At 34.9% G+C, this 19,815-nt stretch overlaps 1 protein-coding gene across 1 annotated transcript; it reads right to left on the reverse strand.

Annotated features, from left to right (window-relative positions):
- Nucleotides 1–252: 252 nt before the first annotated feature.
- LOC132301435 (flowering time control protein FPA-like) lies at nt 253–16,928 on the reverse strand. The gene is made up of 6 exons (XM_059798686.1): nt 16,308–16,928; nt 10,915–11,160; nt 10,200–10,340; nt 8,828–9,837; nt 6,426–7,826; nt 253–532 (listed from the first exon to the last, which is right to left on the reverse strand). The coding sequence occupies exons 1-5, from the start codon at nt 16,605–16,607 to the stop codon at nt 6,446–6,448; spliced, it is 3,078 nt and encodes a 1,025-aa protein (XP_059654669.1). The 5' UTR covers nt 16,608–16,928; the 3' UTR covers nt 253–532; nt 6,426–6,445.
- Nucleotides 16,929–19,815: the final 2,887 nt, after the last annotated feature.

The raw sequence follows: 19,815 nt of genomic DNA on the forward strand, positions 1-19,815 counted from the left end.
AATAATTTAATTAAACATTGAACCCATATTTGATAGGTCAATTTGTCACAACAAAAGTCCATTAAAATTTTAGTACCTACACACGTTTAATTTATTTTTTTAATCTATTTTTTATTAAAGGATACTTTAATTTTTTAAAACATTTAAATCGTTATACACCAATGTTACACGAATTTAAAACCCTTTTAGTATTTGTGTTTGTTCGGGAGACAAAAAGTTTAGAAACAATTAAAAAAGGTTAACACACATTCAAAACCAATTTAAATTGTAAGGATTATGTAATTGGAAAACCAACATAAGTAATACAATTAATTAACACAAACACAATTCCTGGTTGAAGACGGAAACAAAACTGAAAAAACTACAAGACTTGTTCGAAAAAGAAAAAAAACATTTGATTGAACAGAGATCTCCCCACAAGCCATTCATTCCAATCCCATGACTAAGTACGGACGTCTACATATATCTTTGTTGAAAACCCATTCTTCTTCCAAACGTAACTTCCGGCCATGGTCATTCACTTCTTCATGCTCTGCCAGTTAAATTAAAAAAAAAAAAAAAATTAAATATTGTTCATTCAAGGTTGCACAAATGCTTGTCCGTACCATTCAAAGTTGGCTTGTTAAGTATCAATTAAATAATGTAGCGTTCGAAAGTAATTCAATTTCTCTGACATTTGCTATACCAATTTGTTAACAAAATCAGAAAATTATCATTCCATTAGTTCAAAAAATTTATCTAAATTAACTAGTCCAGTTGATATAATTTCTCCGTTTCAAAAGGCTTGAGCCCAGCTAAAAGGCATGTTGTGGCAAGTTGTGAGTTTGAGGGTATTTTAAATTTTTGGAAGAAAAGAAAATTTGAAAAAAAAAAAAAAAAAAGTTGACTGACCATGTACCAGACACGCATTAGCTTGGGCTCATAGTTCCCCCACATATGACAGGCATCATTTCTAAAAGTCAACTTATCAAAATCCAAATGAAAATTTATTCTAATGAAAAAAAACAAAGGAATGTCACGCACACATTCTAACACGTTCAGAGAGATGATGTGTTCAAAGAGTGCAAAATTTATTTGAATTCATTTAAGGGATGATTAGCATAATTTAGCTCTCTACCCACTTTTGCCGCCGCCTTCTCTTTCTTCGGGTCTGTGATCTGTTTCTATATTAACTTTTTACCTACTTTTAGGGGACGTAAGATATAGTTTTTATTTTTTTATTAATATTAATTTTAATAATCCGATAACTTTAGGTTAATGTGTAGATAAATGACATATTTAACTATTATTTGCACAAAAAAAAAAATTAAAACTAAATAAACCTAAACGTTTTGTCATGTTCAAACTAGAAATGATTTGAAGAAAACTAAAAAAAAATTAACTCATCCGGCGAAGCATCAAATCTCAACTCGTTTATTATGTTGTCATGTGTTCCTGTCAAGTCTTCTTGATAGAAGTATTAAATTCGTGGACCCACATAACACAACAGGAATGACCACACCTTGTTCACGAAAGATGGTGACATCAAAAAGCCTAACTTTTGCATCAAGAAAATAAAATAAAATAAAAAAATTCCAGTACCAAGTGTCACAATTCCGCTGACGTTTTTGAACCAAAACTTTTGAATATATATATTTTTTTTTCCGCTTTCAAATAAAAAAAAAAAAACATGATCTTAATTCGGTTCGGTTCAGCGTATAACATGAATACGGACCTTTCCCAAATTGCGTGTGGTGGTAATTAAAATATTAGAAAAAGGACAATATTATTTACATAATGGGTCCCAAATAATGGTCTCCAGTAATTATCCGTACCATCTTAACCCACTATTGCCTTCCACCTACCTTACCCTGTGCAATTTCACTACAATCATCACCCCTCCAATGCCACTAATTGTCTATTATTATTATCTAGAAAACACGGACAATTCCATACTCTATCGTAGTAGTGTCAAACACCGACACTCCTCGGATATGTCTATCGTAGTAGTGTCAAACACCGACACTCCTCGGATATGTGTGTGTCTGACACTTCATGTAACATTCAAAATTAATTTTATTATTTCGGACATTTCGCCGACACTTTTCAAATATTTGTAATACTAGTTTACCCAATAATCTAAAAAATAATATAAATACTATCTCAACAAAGTAATGAAATAATTTTATATATGATATAAAAATTATTACAATAATGACATAATTTCATTTTCTAATTCACTTCAGAACAACTTTAATACAAAAATTATAAATGTATTAAAATTTTATAATACTATTCTTGAATAGATGTATACTAATAAAAAAAAATTATATTATTAGTATACTCGTTCACGCCGTACTCGTGTCTTACTTTTTAAAAATTTTATGTGTTAACGTATTCGTATCCGTGCTACATAGATTATTATTAATATTGTTTTTCATTTGATAAACCAATTTTAGAAACCAGTTTGAATTATGAACAGCGGATATTCACATTACCAATACCATTAACTACTTTACAGCGACATGAAATATGTAAACACATTTTCAGGATTAAAATGTGTAGATGGTAGTTTGTAATCAAAGATTAAAATGTGAAGATAGTAATTTGTAAACATTTTCGAGATTAAAATGTAAGGATTGAGTTTCTAGGGTGAGGTGAGGGTATAGATCATTCAGGATGTTAGATGATTGATACGAAATGTTGGTTCTGCGTCCTCTACCTCACATCCCTCTCAAATGCTTGATATTGACGAGTTTTACTATTACCATCTTAAACTTGAAAATGATAAAAATGATACCCGTAGATGGATTGAAAAACTCTCATGGGTTTGAAAAATCTATTGTAACTTGTACCATATAAAATTCGTTTAAATGCGAGCAGCACAGGCCTATGCAAATATATAGGTGCGTACATATATATATTTGTTTTTTTTTCTTTCTTTCTTATTAATTAATTATTTATGTTTGTTTTTGGGCTGAAGGGCAGCCTAGTGCTATATAGATGTTCACCATCAAATTGAATGGTTTAAAATGGTGGTTTTGAAGACATAATAGAATACCCAGGGAGCATATAGAATAATCTAGTTTCGTGGGTTTTTTTGTTATCTTTATTCATCATTTCGTGAAGAGGTGGTTCTAAATAGCGCCGTGGCACTGCCTAAGAGGAATCAACTTGTGAGCCTTTTAGGAACAAAAACGTTGTGCGTAACCCAAAGCATAGATAGAGATGTGAAGACAACTCCAATATTTGATTATATAACTTTTTATACTCCAAAACAGTAATTTATTCATGTAAAGTGTTCTTTTACTTGAAAATTTTGGATGGTTGACCAGAATCTATGAACGATGCCTCATCAATTGGCCACTTTGTACCCCGAAACGGAGGTAATGTAACTATTTAAAATATTAAAATTGGTTTAACTTCTTATTGATCTTACTAATAATCTATTATGAGCATCATTACCAAGTTTGAGAAAGAGGTTCCAGAGGAGCTCTATATTGTTATTATCTGATGATATGAAATCACCAACATCCAGAGTCTTTCGAGATAATTTTTTTGGCAAGGGAAAAAATAAAATAAAAATAGACAAGACAATTTACAATACATAATTACATCTGCCAATGTTTATGGAAGGTTTTCCTAATGGGTGGTAAATAGCTAAGCAAAATATATGAAAAGACCATTCCTTCCCCAGAGTGATGAAACAGTGAGCTCTATATGATTGATACTAAATGAGATGATGACTAATCTAGTAATTGAAATGAAAGCACATCAGTAGCGAGAGGTAAATCTAGAAACAGAGGATTAAGCAGGCACAAGAAAATTAAAAGCATATATGCATAAATATTAGAAAATATCAAAACACGTGAACTTTGAAATGACACGAACCAACATAAAGTCGGAAGAGATCCAACGGGATGATGAGTCAACATGTTAAAAGATCTGATCAAGCTAAATGAACACTTGTGCACAAATGGGCTCCAGAAAACATTTTGCAACTGCTAATCCACCACCTTATTTCAACTCCATCTTAAAAAAATCAAACTTAACTACAATGCAATTATCCGAGCAGTTTTACCATGGAAAAGCTGAAATCGTCTTAATATTGTAAGACCCACATCTCAGATGTCACGAAGAAAGGTACTATCAATATGGCTGCCTAAGAGGGCATTGGAAGGGGGGTATTGGATAAATTCCTAAAAAACTCCATATCACAGTAAAAGATACCAATCCAACTATATATTATTGCTGCTTAGTCCACATAATATCTCACAAAAATCTTTAATCTTGCAATAAGAATTCCACAGGTTTCATTGAACAGATACCTTATAGAGATGGATTCTCAATAAAATTAAGGCCCTCCAAATGACTAACCATATAAATAACAATTAAGACATTATACATACTAGTTCTGCGTACCATTTCTCCACACAAACTAGCGTGTAATAAAATGGTGTGGCAACATAAGGTCAAACCATGAATATAAATTCATCCTGCATATCCTCCCAAGCTAATATTACTGTCCAAGTGGACAGATAGAATGACCAACAAATGGCTGCCACTGCCCACTCAAATACTAGTGCATGGCAACCAAGGAGTAACCTGACAGTAGGTGACAATCCGTTCTAAACTTCCCAACTAGAGGACTTGTATAGCTCAGATTTGTGCTAACGTAAAAGTGTGGAAACATAGATGGATAAGGAACTAACAAGAACAGGTAACAAAAATGATAACCTTTTGGTTTGAGACCTTTCGTTATATCTCAAACCTCAAAATTCACTACATCCCTAATTCTATTTCTAGTAGTGCAAAAGTTACATTTCATTATCCAGTTTTACAGCTACTTATCTAAAATTCCCTTAAATCTACTACTACTCCTTGAAAATTCTCTTAATTCTACTACAGAAACTGGTTTCTCCCACACTTGACCTGACTATAGTCACGATTATATAATATATGTATCATGTCAATATATATCTTTCCGACTCTTTTATTTTTCTAAAACCAACCATATTATAACTCTAGGAACCCCATCATAGGCTCTCTAAAATCTACAAATACCATATGATGATTTCATTCTTCACATTATAAATTCTATTAGTCTTCTCAGTACACGTCTTAGTTGTTCAACCACTATCTGCCAATGTGTCACAGTAAGACGCATTAATTTGATGCCCCAACAATTTGTACAAGAGCTCAGAAGAGCAAAAGGCATTTTTTTGATAAATAAAAAATTAAAAAAAAAATGTTTTTTACTCTTCTGAGCTCTTGTACAAATAACTCATTAATACACATACACAGCGGCATTCCCAATTTCTTTTACCTTCTTGTTCTAAATCCATTAGGAGTTCTTTCTTCACTATTTCTTCCTCTGCAATCCTTACACGTGCACGCATAGAAACAATTCTAATGTATGGTAAGTACAAAAAATACACATACACAGCGGCATCCCAATTTCTATATTACTTTGGCACAATGTCCAATGTTTCATTTCCAAGTCTATGTGCACATATTCCAGAATCACAAACTTCAAAATATCTCACAAGATAAAAATTATCTGTACCATCTAAGCAGCAGCAATTAACATTGTTCCTTCATCTGATGCAATCACTTTCTCATTTGAAACTAATTTCCAAGCATGTGAACAAACATGAAGACTCACTAAGAATGTTGAGAAGTAAACTTCTTGACTAAGAGGCTACAAAAGATGAATAGCATCAATTCAAACTCATGTATCAGGCTTGCCTAAGGCAAATGTTACCAATTATAAATCAGGTTATAGATCCAAGAGACCTTTTTACACCTGTAAACACCCTTCAGCTTCTTTCGGTCAGTCATCAAATTCCCATAGCTAATAAATGAAACCCAATCAGCATCAAATTCCCATAGCTAATAATGAAACCAAAATTTTTAACCTTCCAAGCCAAAAACACTTCCACAAAGTTAAGTTTCTTAAAGAAATCTAGAGATTAGTCATTCCCTCTCGTACGCCTCGTAACATACAGAAACATCAAGTAACTAACAGTTCAATTCCTCCAACATCCAAATAAAGTTCAAAAAGGGACACTAGATAGTATAAGTCCAATGCAGCTTCCACAACATCTCACTCCCTTTTCCGTATGTTCCCCAAATTACCAAGATTAAACACACCAACATGCTAGATTTAAACGAGAATAACAGATCTGCAAAAACTATAGTAAAAGTACCCTCCTTAAACAGATACCTCATTTTAGGCCGACCAAATCTTACGTGAGATGAAGTAACTAAAAACGACTTAAAAAACTTAAATTTAAGAGAAGACATAAGAATGGAAAAGGAGATTTCATATGCCCCGACCCCATCCATATGGGATAAAGGCAAGGATGATGATGATGATGCCAATTACTTCTGGAAGAACTCAATTACTAAAAAAGAAACAAATAATAATGGGTTTGAGTAATTACCTAATCGAAGGAAAAGCTCATTAATGATTCCCAAGTCCTTGACCTGCCTGAGCATTTGTTTGCTGCTGCTGCTGCTGCTGTTGCTGTTGCTGTTGCTGCTGTTGTATCTGGAGGAGGAGGTTAGCTGCAAATTGTAGTGTTGACTGGTACCGCTGATTCTTATCAACATCCATCTCCGATGTCCCCTGACCTGCTCCAGAGAGTGCAGACTGAAGCTGCTGAACCTGACTCGAAAGATCTGAATTCACTTTTTCAGTCGCCAGTGGCATTGTAGTATCAGGCCGGGAAACGTTAGAACCATAACCCTGATTAGATGATGGAAAGGAGTTTGTAGATTGCTGATAGACTGATGGACCATATGAACCAGAAGCATCTGTTCCATGTGCCATCTCATGGCCCTTCAGAGTATTCCTAGGAACATCAAACTGATACTGCTGATTGACCTGCGGGGAACCTGCAAACTGCCCACTCTGAGGAGGGAATGGGTAATTAGCTGATGGCCTAGAAGAAATTGCAGCTTGCTGTGGCAGGTTGAAAGCGGGATCTAGAACTAGAGAGCTGCCAGTAACCCCTTGTGCAGAATGGTTAAGTGAATTTGAGACAGTTGGGTAAGTATGAAGCTGAGGAATTTGTGACTCGGGATTATACCGAGTACCAAACTGTTGCAAAGGATAACCAGTATGCTCGGAGGTTTGATGATCATAACCCTGTGACAGAATTATCTTATCAGATGCAGCATTAGAAGGCAATGAAGGCCTCAAGGAGGAAGATACTGATGGAGGTTGGTTACTTTCTAAACCAGAAGACTTTTCTTTGGCAGGTATTAAAGAAGCTAGTGTGGCAATAAGCTCAGGTGTTAAACTAACACCAGCTTGGGATACTGCTGCAGTATTAATTGAGGTAACTGGTTGAAGAGGTGGAGAATTACTAGTTGGTAGAGCAAAATTCTGTGTGGCCATTGGGTCCTCATGTAAAACCCTATTATAATCCAAATGCGAAACTATTTCTTCCTTCTGAGGCACTAAACTAAAATCAGTTCGAGAAGAAATCTGCTGTCTCTCAATGTACTGAGACTGAAGTGGCTGTGACTGCACCGATGTGCCACTTGGGGCATGTTGGGGGAACTTCAGAACAACCCCATAGAGACGTTCAGGGCCTGCAATTTTCAGGACCTTTGTGAGGAAATCTGATGGAGGCACCAAAAATAAGGTGGTCCCATCATCAAATTTGGCAACCCCAGCCCGGTCTTTGTCACCGAGGTAGCGAAGAAATTCTGTATAGGAAGCAAAATCATCTTCACTATCTGGCAAGAAGAAGACGACGTTAAATCCAACAGCCTCAGCATAATGTTTAGTTAACATGTCCAGACCGGTTCTGGCAGAGCAATTAACCACCTCGGGACTGCAGAATAGAAAATCCCGGCATTAGAATAAGAAATACCAGGATAAATACTCGTATTCTAAATCTACCATATGATAATGGCAAATTATTGAGTTCATCAAGTGCGAAAACACAAAATTTGAAAATTCGACTGTGAAACTGTCATACTCAAAGGAATTCTCAAGTCATTAATTTAAAAATAATCCAGTATTCCAAAATGAAGAGAAAGATAGGTTCAAATGTGTAGTTTTGATAAAGGAAAAATTAGGTAATACTCTCTTCCATACACAAGTGATTAAAAAATGGGTGGGTGGAGATATGATTACTAAATGTTTTCAACAAGAGCCCAAACCAAACCATCCTTACCAAAAAAATAAAGTCTTAATAGTTTATAACTATTCCCACTTAGTGATACATAAATAACCATGGATTAACTGTGTGATGACATTACTTCAAGTGATAAAGTTTAGACTTTGTGATACATAAATAACCATGGATTAACTGTGTGATGACATTAGTTCAAGTGATAAAGTTTAGGGCTTCTACATTGAAGCATATGTAATAATTCCATAAAGTGACAACAAACTGGAAATAATTACATGGTTGGCATATTATTGAGAACATTACTTATACTCTAAACATAACATATCAATCATACTGGATGACTGGTGCATACTTCATGACTTATTAATATACAAGATAAAATTACAAAACTTCATTCAAAGAAAATTACAATTTATTATAGCTGGATCTTGAAATTTCTATGAGTCTGTAAATCTAGCTTTATAACAAAAAAAATTACAGATTAACCAAAAGACCGATATAGAATTTTAGACTGAACAAATAAAAACATATATAGATATATCATGCATAAAAGGCCTAACAATGTAAAGATCAGGTCATGCAAGAATCCACATGTCAGCATGTGCAATGTATATCAGTTAAAACAAGAATCCAAAACATCCGATAATAAGAGGGGTAATCAAACAAGAGATTGGAGGTAACAACCAAAATATACTCACATCTCAGACTCGATCCCTTTACCAACAGGAACACAACGAGCACGACAAACTGGAGTTCCACCCTTAGCAATAAGGCCACGCCATATGCAATCAGGATCAGGGTGGCCCAGACCAGCACCACCAGTTTTGAATCTTGCATCTACCGGACTAAGGCGATTCCTTCCTTGAACTAATTCAAATGAACCTAAAGCACCTCCATCTTGTGCAGCAAGCCCATATAACTGGTCCAAACTCATCCCTTGATGATCCATTTTTTTTAGAGGAAACGACGAACCACAAGCAGGCAAAGAACCATCAATCCTCGATCGTTTAGATTCTCTTTGAATTTGGTTTGAATCAAATACATCCCATGCACCAGACATAGGTCTGATGGGTGGTTTCATGCCTGGTGCAGGAGAATGGTGAATCCCAGGTCCAGAAGGAGATGACCTTTTCCAATTTGGGCCACCCATCTGAGTGTTGGGGTTACTGTCTGGCAGTTTATGGAGCACATCCAAATCATTGAAATCTGAGCCTGAAAGTGGAGGTTCAGAGCTACCTTGAGGACCAAAAGGCCTCATTACCATATTGGATCCATGACTAGGTGGCAAAATTCCAGGAAAATTATTTGGAACCACTGGGCGATTATGAGTAAATATGTCCATTTGTGCAGCTCCAAATGGATTATCGTTCAAAAACATTTCTGGTCTTGGTCCTTTTATTCCAGGATTAAATCCTGCAAAATCTTTGCTGGGTGCAAGATCACTGCTTGAAAACATTATCGATATTCTAGGATCATTAAAAAGCCGCCCCTGCAATCCCTCTTTGGCACGGCGTGCCTCATCTACACTTCTAAATTCAACAAAAGAGTAGTTCCTTGAAGGAAAACTTTTAATTCTCTCGATCTCACCAAATAAAATCATGGCATTATGGAGCATTTGTTCATCAATATGGACAGAAGGTGGGTAACCCACCCACAAGACATTAGTTGGTTGTCCATCCACCTTTCGCACTCCCAATGATTGAAATTGCTGTCACAAACACAATAAGCAGAAGTTAGATACCATGAAACCTGCTAGAGTAAAAAATTCAAAACTAGGACCTAATATTTAGGCTCACAGATGATAAACAAAAAATGAAGCAGTCAACTGTACTTTACAAATTTCAAAATGACAATCACCAGCAGCTAAGTATTGATCTGGTCTGCAACTAGAATGCCATGGAGTTATAGGAAGCACATGTGTTGCTACCAGGTAAGTCACATTGTTATTGTTTAAATGAACAGCTGACACACCATTAATGGCAATTTCAAAAAACAACTGTAGCATCCAAGCTTTCACTAATTACAACTTCTAAAATACTTAAATAAGATAAGAGTTGACAGTTAATTTACCTGCTGCTTTTTGGACCCAGAATGCATAAGCTCAGAATAGTTTCTAACTAAATCTTGTGGCATCCTTGGTGAATCAGAGAATGCCATGCTCCTGCTAAGAAACTGTGTGTCCCTTGCATCATGGATGTCAGCCCATTGTTCCTGTTAATATGAGAAAATTGACAAATAAAAAAACAGAAAGTTAATAAGCATAATAGCATCACAGTGTATGTCCGGCCTACAAGGGAGATGGTAGGAAAAACGAAGACAAACCTAACATTAGGCATTATTTATGCATTATTAGACAACCCTGCCATTGCATCTATTCAGTTGGGTGTACATGAAATACTGCTACCAAACCAGAAAGACTAAAGTCAAAGGCAATTATTTTAGAATTTTTTTTTTTTTTCCAACCCCACTGAAGGTGGCAGTAAGTCACTTAGTACAACTACCCAAGACTTCTCCGAAGGTAAATTTTAAAAATCATATCAACAAACAGCCTCAATTACCAATCTTCCATTACAGGACTACAAAATGTTGCGTTTGTTAGTCATTTAAGTGACTAGTAAAATTATTCTATGACATATAGCATGACAAGAAAACAACCATAGCCAACAACCCGAGACATACAGCTCAGGCATGTAGGCCCCAGTTAACACTGCGACTCACTCAATCAGCCAGTCCGCAGGAGCTATGTTTAAATATTCTTTAAGCTTTTTAGAATTTTAAATCTTACTCTTCTTGAAGGTTGTGATCTGAGGAAATCCACGCGTATCTGGCCACCACCTATTCGCTTCCCGTTCATACTTTTTAGTGATTGAGAAGCATCTTCTAATTTAGAATAATCAACAAATGCAGCATTGCGATCCCTAAGGAACTTGAACTCCACAATTTTACCAAATTTGAGAAATTCTTCCTCCAATTTTTCTTTTGAAACAGATGGGCCAACTCCACTCACCCACAAACTCTTACATGGTTTAGCCTGCAAATAAGATTCGGTAAAAACTCCAAAAATAACATTCCAAAACTGCATGAGTTCATGCAATTACACACAAAACAAGTATAGCGCAGCATATTTAATGAAAAACAACCACCTAAGTGTTATAAGCCCACTCCCATATATATAGGTGTTGGAGATCACACTGAGTTGAGAAAGCTATATGTACAGCCACATATTCTACGTTTGTAGGTCAACCTCTATGCTACAGAAGGCAGATAAAGATAATGTCTATTTCGTTCTGGGAGCATATATAGATTTTTTGTCAATCTTTTATAACTATTCTATGCAGTGTACAACAAAAATTGCAATGGCATTAAACGAATTCGTAGCATTAGTACATAACAATAAATAAATTAGATACCTAAATTACAAATTAAGTACTAGTTGAGACAAAAATCTTAAGCAACACTTGCAATAGCTTTAATAAGAGGGATAAGTAATCCAGCAAGATATCATATTTGCTCTTACAACAACTACAAAGTTGTGGAAATTATACCAAAGGTTAGGGCTGTCGTTCAAAATTTCTCATAAAAAGCATGTCCCCTCTATTTTTACTAGCAATTCCATATTCCTTCCGTATACTTTTTTTTTTTTTTTTAAATCCATGAGACTGTCAATCACAAGACAGAAACTTTAAGTTTAAGGCACTCACTTGGTGCAGATAATGACATAGGTAAGGTCTGTGGCCAATCTCCTCCTCCCTCCCACCACTCTTGATTAACAAGGATCATACCAGGTAATGGCTTTAGCAGTTAAACTGAAACATGTTGTCTCATACACAATTACTTAATAATTCTACATGTCATTGTACAACACTTGAACTCAAGTACAGATGAAGACACAAAATGAAGTGGGACCAATGAGGACCATGACTGTCAATGAGAAGCTAAAAACACTATTGTGAGCAACTGCTTTGAGGCGGACATTGGTATCTACGGTGTTCTAGGGAGTTTGGCATTCAGTAGTAATGGTTATCACTGAGTATTGTACTCAACAAAAAAAAAAAAAAAAGGTGGAGGAAGACTTTACCCCACATGAGCACTCTTTGACTAGACTAACATAACCAGTTTGTGGATTTAAAATGGAGACAATTCTCCTAATTCACATTAAAAAGGACTTCAAAGAAGCTCAAAACAACCTAAAGTATGGTAGAAAGCATAATATCATACTGAAAAGCATATGACAGCAATTATTCCAACTATTAACTTGAGCTCTTAGTGAGTGATGCCCTCTCCTAGTTACTTGTTAAACCATTCTATAACAATAATGAATATATAACCAACTTAATGAACTCCACCAAATTACCCAAATTCATCCAGTACAATAGAATCATACTTTTAAAATAGAGAAAAGGGGGGTACTATAAATAAATCTTGTCTCTTTATAAGGTTACACACAACATGACAAAATTCTCTCCTTTGTCTTATATGGCACTCTTCATGAGTATAATGTAACCATAATGGGAGACCCATGAAGTTTCCCCTTTTAAGTGTTTCAAAACAGTGATTGATGCTTTATTTCTCTCCTGTCACTCACACAACTAGTGATTATCTGTTCGACGAGTTATTCATACCAAGAGTACAAATTCCTCTATATTTAAATAATAATTTCATACTTATCTTCAAAATTTCGAAAAACTTTTTTTAATTTTTCATAGTTACAAAATTCAAGTAGAATTTTATTATTATTATTATTATTATTTATTTATTTTTACAAAAAATGGTAATACCAAGAAGATATAAAATCAAGCTTGCAATCAGCAACCATGTGGTTACTGCCAAAAAGTCTCTCACAAGATGGAAGGTATTTTAAATTGACTTCCTCAGAATCAAAATGCCTGACACACATTATTTGAAACAAAAGAAGAGTGGTCATTCTAAATAAACAATGTTGTTTTTTCAAGTCTTTCCTCGCCATGCATGCAGCACCTGATATGTTAAGGATCTCAATAGAAGAGCGCTCATTTTAAAATATCTCCAACATATTTGTTGTCAAAAACAATATACTAACGTATTTGTCAGACTTGAGGGTTTGGGTTGCAATAGGCCATTGACTTCTTACACTTTCATGTTGTATAGCGCTGGGGCGGGCGGGCGCTGGGGGAAGGGGTGGGTGTTGCGAAATTGAGCCTTGAAGTTCAGTTAATAGTTTAATGAGAGGCACTTTTGCTGCTAATAATTTTATTGGTACTCATAGTTTGTGGAGTTTAATATAGCTTGGCAATTATTTGGTCTTACAAACACAAATCCTTTTATCTCGAGACTTGGAAATTAAAAAGCTTGCAAAGTCAAGGGAATGCAATTCAGTTCAAGCACTTCTCACTGTTTATCCATATAAAAGGAAACTATTGCTCAACTTTTATGGTACTAGCCTACTAGGCCTTCGTAACATGAGGAAATGCAACATCACAATGGACATTCTATCGCATTATGTGCTAGAACAAATTATTTCCAATAAATCATTAGACTTTCATTCACAAGTAAGCAGTCTGTTATTTATTTTTATTTTTAATTAAAAAATATATACACGCACACACACACTACAGGATTTGGAAAAAGACGAACATTGCAAGGATGGCAACCTAAGAACCAAGTACCTTCCAAAAATCAAAAAAAATAAATAAATACATAAAATAAAATAAAATCACCTAAGAACTAAGTGGTTCAGCTAACCTTTGGAAGTGGTTGAAGAAGAAAACTAAGGGCAATGTTCTATCCTCGGCTTCATCACAGCTCCATTCATTATGCATCTTCAATAATGATTTTGGAACTGGTGTATTGGGATCTAGCTACAAAGGTGTCAAGCTGAACCTGTTTATGGAATTTCAGGCTCCATCCATGCTCTATTTATGCTCAAGTCAAGTTGAGAAATTTGTTTAAAGCTTAACTAATGTCTACTCACCAAGATCGCAAGATAGCTCAAACCTGTAATTAAAGGCTCAAGGCACACTAAGGTGCCAAAGGCCTTCTGGAGCCTAAGCGCAAGGCGCAGTATAAGGCGCGAACCAGATCGAAGTAAGACGCGTGTATATAGTAATGCATATTTAAACATATATTATTACATATACTCATAATCAAGCAATAATTGCTGTTAATGTTAGTAGTAAACATAAATTTACGAATTTTGACAAATTTTTCATAAGGTTAAACAATACGATATATGATGTAGAACCTTTTAATTTAGTAGTCATTAAGTAAAAAATTAAATAATACTAATAAATGATTAAACAATACAAGGCGTGCCTTTTTTGAGCCTGAAGACTACTAAAGAGCGTGAGCCTGAGGGCTTTATGTGAGTCTGATTGAATAGGCCTGGCCTATGGTAGGTTGAGACGCTTTAGCTGAGCCTAGGACTTTTTTGGAGCCTTGGCGAGCCTAGGCGAGGGCTTTTTTGGAGCCTAGGCGTGCCTTTAACAACTTTGTATGTAAGTACGTAAATTATAAAAGGAAGAATTTGCAGGAGATAAGAAACTGCTACATGCAACATGATAATGCCATGAAGCCATCCCATGCACATGTAAGATCCAACATTGAGGTTCACTAATTCGCCCACCTATTCTTTAACCTATGTTTCAATTTATTTATCTTGTGAGAGACGTAGCAAATACCAATAAAAACTGAACTTGGCACCAAGTTGATCGTTGTGCTATAATATATTCTTATCGGTCTAATGAAAGTTACCACGACAACAAGGTTATTGAATGGCCATATATGTTTAATGTTATACATAATTGCCACTGAACTTGTTCAGTGGCTAACCAAGCCAAGGCTCAGATATTATAGTCTCTTCTACTTTCTTAAACAAATTAAAAACCAGAGCTCAACTTGTTTGCTAAGAATGAGCTTAGACGAGTCAATTAATGACCCAAGCCAGGGCTGCACATTCATTCAAAGCTAAAACTTCTCAAATACTCTCTCCCACTTGCAGAGCCATGTAAGTGATCCACATTCTGGCCAAATTAGCTAAACATTTTTTAACATAACAAAGCTATGCTTGTATCAAGTTGGGTCTAGACACAATTTTTTTTACCTAATGTAACTTCCATCCAACATAACAATGTCCTGTTTAAAATCCAGACCGATCCTCGTGAAAATACTATAAACTTGGGGCTACTTAGAACGAACCATTCCTTGAGCTAAGAGGGGTTTTTATCCCTTTGCCCCCCACTTGCATAATGAGATTTGTATCAAATTTCAAAACCCAATACTCATTTTCTATAATAAATTCTAATATTAGTTACAATACATAAATGCCTGGACCAATTTGTTTACATGTTTTAAAGCTGATTTCCATTTGATCGAATTCCAACAAAATATCAGTTCATGTTGGTGTGAAGGTAAGGTGACTTAAACTAGTAGTTCAAAACTCCTTAACGAAAGGAGGCCAGTTAAGATGGAGCAAAAAGTGAAAGTACAGTGGGTGTTTAAGATTGGAGAAGGAATTATTTTTTTTTTGGTTGGAAGTTGATTGACAAAGGATTTTTACATCAATTAAAACTTAAAATTGAAAAATAAAAATATATTATTATATTGTCGTACCAAAATGGATTGAATTTAAATCCCAATTCTCCATTCAGTTCTAAATTCCAATCCAAAGTCAAATCTGTAATTATAAATTTTCACTGGGTGTCTAAGATTGATGAAGGATTTTTACATCATATAAAACTAAAAATTGAAAAATAAAAATATTATATTGTCATACCAAAATGGATTGAATTTGAATCCCGATTCTCCATTCAGTTCTAAATTCCAATCCAAATTAAAATTTGTAATTATGATTTTTCGAATAAAAACAGATCCTTTTTTCGCACTCCAGATTGAATATTTTGGAATTTGGCTCGTTGTATATTCAGACTTAATCGGAAATTTCTAGATCCGTGAATTTTCCTATTCGAATTTTGGGCTTGGATTCAAAATTCTAAATTATTAGGCGGAAAAAAAAAAATAAATCAATAAAAATCAAAATTTTGTTCACCAGCAAAAACTTGCGTTTAAAAGGCAGCAAAATTCTTCTAACAAAACAACACTATGATAATGTTTGATACAAATAAACCCATCCTCAAAAGAATAACAAACAACCCAAATTAAACAACGATAAAAACCTAATGAGGCACAGAAGGCAAAACAAACCGGTCTGGCAAACTCAATCTTGATCGCATTCCCACGAACCACGATCCCTTGAAGGGCATCTTTCGCCGCCTTCGCATCCTCCACGGTCTTGTAATAAATGAATGCGTAACTTCTGGATGCATAAGATGTTACCGTATCGAGCGTACCGTGTTTCCCAAACAAATTCATCAAATCAGGATCCGTGACATCACTGGCCAGATTTCCGACCCATAGGTTATTCGATGGCGGTACAGTTTCGTCTGGATCTTTGCCGCCATGAACTTGATTTGGATTCTGATTCGATTTGCTCGGATTGGGCATTTTGATTGCGAACGAAAAAATAAAATTACAGATTGATAGCGAAAGAATTAGAAAAAATCGCAAGAGATTGTACAAAGTTGTTTACGACAGAAAACAAACCCTAGAAATTAGGGCAAAACTGATCGGAATAATATTGGGCGAAGGATCAAAAGATTGGAAACACAAGCGAGAAGAAATATAGATATATATTTATATATATACGAGAGAAGTTTCTCGAGAGAGCGCAAAGACGATAAGAACAAAAGAGAGAGAGAAGCGAGAATCGACGAGAACGAGGAAAGCTTTACGCCTCTGTATCTGTATATATAATGATAATAGAGGGAGAGGGTTTTCAGATGTACGTGCGTTATAATATAATTTAATGAGATCGAATCATTGATTACCACGTGTCATTTTTTTTTTTCTATGGGTTGTTAAACGGTGGGGTGAAGTTTTAAGGGTTAATTACACTCGTACCCGTGAGGTACAGGCAGATGATAGTTAACCTTGGACATTAACACCCCCTGTAAGCATTTTCATTTTAAAAAATCACGAAAATATCCATATTACCCTCCATTACTTAATTCATTAATTATAACAAAATATCATAAGTGCAAAATGACCAAAACAACCATCATAATTACCCTTTATTATTTAATATATTTACTACTTTCTCTCTCTAACCTATCAGTCCCTCCTCACCTTGCTCTCGTTGATTGCAAATACCGATCGAGATGGAGGGACTTTCTTCCTTTTCCCCTTCCTCTCCCATCACCCAACCCCTCCTCTCCAAACTCCCTTACCCTTTTCCTTCGGCCTTCACCCATCGACGAACCACCACCTCCCAACCAGAAGACCAGCTAGTTGTGCACAACAGTTGCGATCTGGCAACACAAATCATCCACGGTAGGCTCGAAGTAGTGTGCCTTGGCGATGATCAGATCGAAAAGCTCACCGCCGGCACAAACCTCCATCACCAAATTGTTGAGGCCATTGGATGGTGGATATGGTGATGGGACGGAGCCACCAACTCCACCGGCGGCGTCAGGCAAAGTTAATTTGGGGAGAAAAAATCTTGAAGACCCTTGCAAAAAATCTAGTTATATACATAATATTTACATATGCTAAGTTCTGTTGATATTATATATATCCTTATATACATGGAGGTGAGAAATTGATTTGGATATATATTTATATATATATCCTTACAAGGAAGTTGTATCTCTCACTCAATTTTAGTGATCCGATCAAGAATGTCATAATTCAATTTTTTCCCCTGTTTATTCATTTTGGTTTTGGACTTCTGATCGTCTATGGTTATTTTGCTTGATTATAGGGTTTATTCTCTCTCTATATATAACTGTTACTTGGTATAAGTTATCTTTCCCTAAATTATGTTCCCTAATATGATGGATTTTCAATTTATCTCCTGATTAATTAAAAATTTGTTATATTTTGTGAGTTTTGAGCGTGTATATATATATAAAAGATATGTATGTATATATATATATATATTTTGTGGTGATGGATTGAGGGGGTGGCGGTGGTAGCTATGGTGGTAGAGGTGTGGAGATAGAGAGGGCAGTGGTGGGTAGAGAGAGAATGGGAGGAGGAGGCGAGGGTTAGTTTGGTCTAAAAAAATTACTTTCAAATGTTAAAGGACAATAATGGTAATTCATCATATATCAGGTGGCATTGGATGCCTTTGTTAACTTTATCAAATATGAGAGGTGTTGCCGTTAAAAAAGAGTCTAATTTTCATCTAGCTGTTACTAAGGTAAATCTCAAAAGAATGTGCGAGTATAATTAACCCAAGTTTTAAAGTTCAGTTTCTAATCTCTACGATCTCCTTTTTCATATGTATTTTGAATTAGTTTTAAAAGAATAAAAATAGGTTATAATTTGATGAAAATAAAACAATAAATATTTAACAAGTTTAAATATTACATGTGATTTTTCCTTGAAAATAGGTAGGTATGGTAATTTTCCTGGGGTCCATTTTGAGTCTCTGATGGCAATTTTGGGAGATTGTTTAGTTTATATTTGGGCGAAGATGGTTCTTACTTCTTCATAATAAAACTCTGTGCGTGTTCGGGTCGGGTACAGGAAATGTCGCCTTGCTCGTTTAAGTAGGTAAATTACTAAATTATCCTTATTTTATTAGTATATATACATAACATTAGAAACCATAGGTCTCATATTATAATTCAGTATTTGTAATGTTAAATTTTATGTTAGAATATTGTTGGGCCTTTTTAATGAATTTTTAATAGTTATATGAATGTATTTGAGAGGCAAAAAAATTAAAAAGGAAGAATAATTTTGGGGCTAAACGAGGGGTGAAAATTTTAAACGGGCTGAAAATGGGGTGAAAAGGTTTCCGTTTAGTCAATTTTGGACGAGAGAGAGTACACCCGTCCAAAACCAGCCCCGTTGCCATCACTAAGAATAGGAGTTGGATACCTCAGGTCCCAAATATAACATTGCCATCCAATGAGAAAAATAGGTCACATAAATATATGAGAAAAATAGGTCACATAAATATATATTTTTGAAACATGTCGTGTCACGTGCAATTAAGGAGCAATCTAATCATTCATAAAGCAATTAAGGCAATCTGTTCAAGGGCAATCTGTTTAAGGCCCTACAACCCCACGTCTATTGGTGCACTAAACATACCGCATACCAAATCATAAGTATACCAGTTAAATTAAATATAACATATTATTTCATTATGAATAATTTTACAAGTAAGTGGACAAACATTTTTTTGAAATGATGCATGGTCATTGGTCGGTATGCTAAATTACTTGGTATATATGGCACAATATCTACTCTCTCAATATATTCAACTATAAAGCCATTAAGGCGATCGGACCTCCAATAAGACAAGAGCCTCACATCTCATTATATTAGTTACGTATTTCTTTGTCATCCATTATAATTAATTTAGGTGGTCCTTTAAGGTCTCCAATAAGAGAAGATGCGTCATTATATTAGTAATATTTTAATAAATTAATTATGATTTATGTATTATATTAATTATCAAATAAATACAACTGATCTTCCATTAATCAATACAAGTTTTATTTTGATTATATTAATAAATCCTCGCAACAATTTCACACGTCCATATCAATACAAATTTTGTATTTTGTAATCTATTAACTCTAGCAAGGTCTTCATAGTAATATCTCCTCTACACTCAAAGTAAATGGTAAGAATTTTG

Source organism: Cornus florida, unplaced genomic scaffold (genome assembly GCF_030987335.1).
Source record: "Cornus florida cultivar Cherokee Brave unplaced genomic scaffold, ASM3098733v1 CherokeeBrave_3.0.0_Hap2_Chr01, whole genome shotgun sequence".
Lineage (NCBI taxonomy): Eukaryota > Viridiplantae > Streptophyta > Magnoliopsida > Cornales > Cornaceae > Cornus > Cornus florida.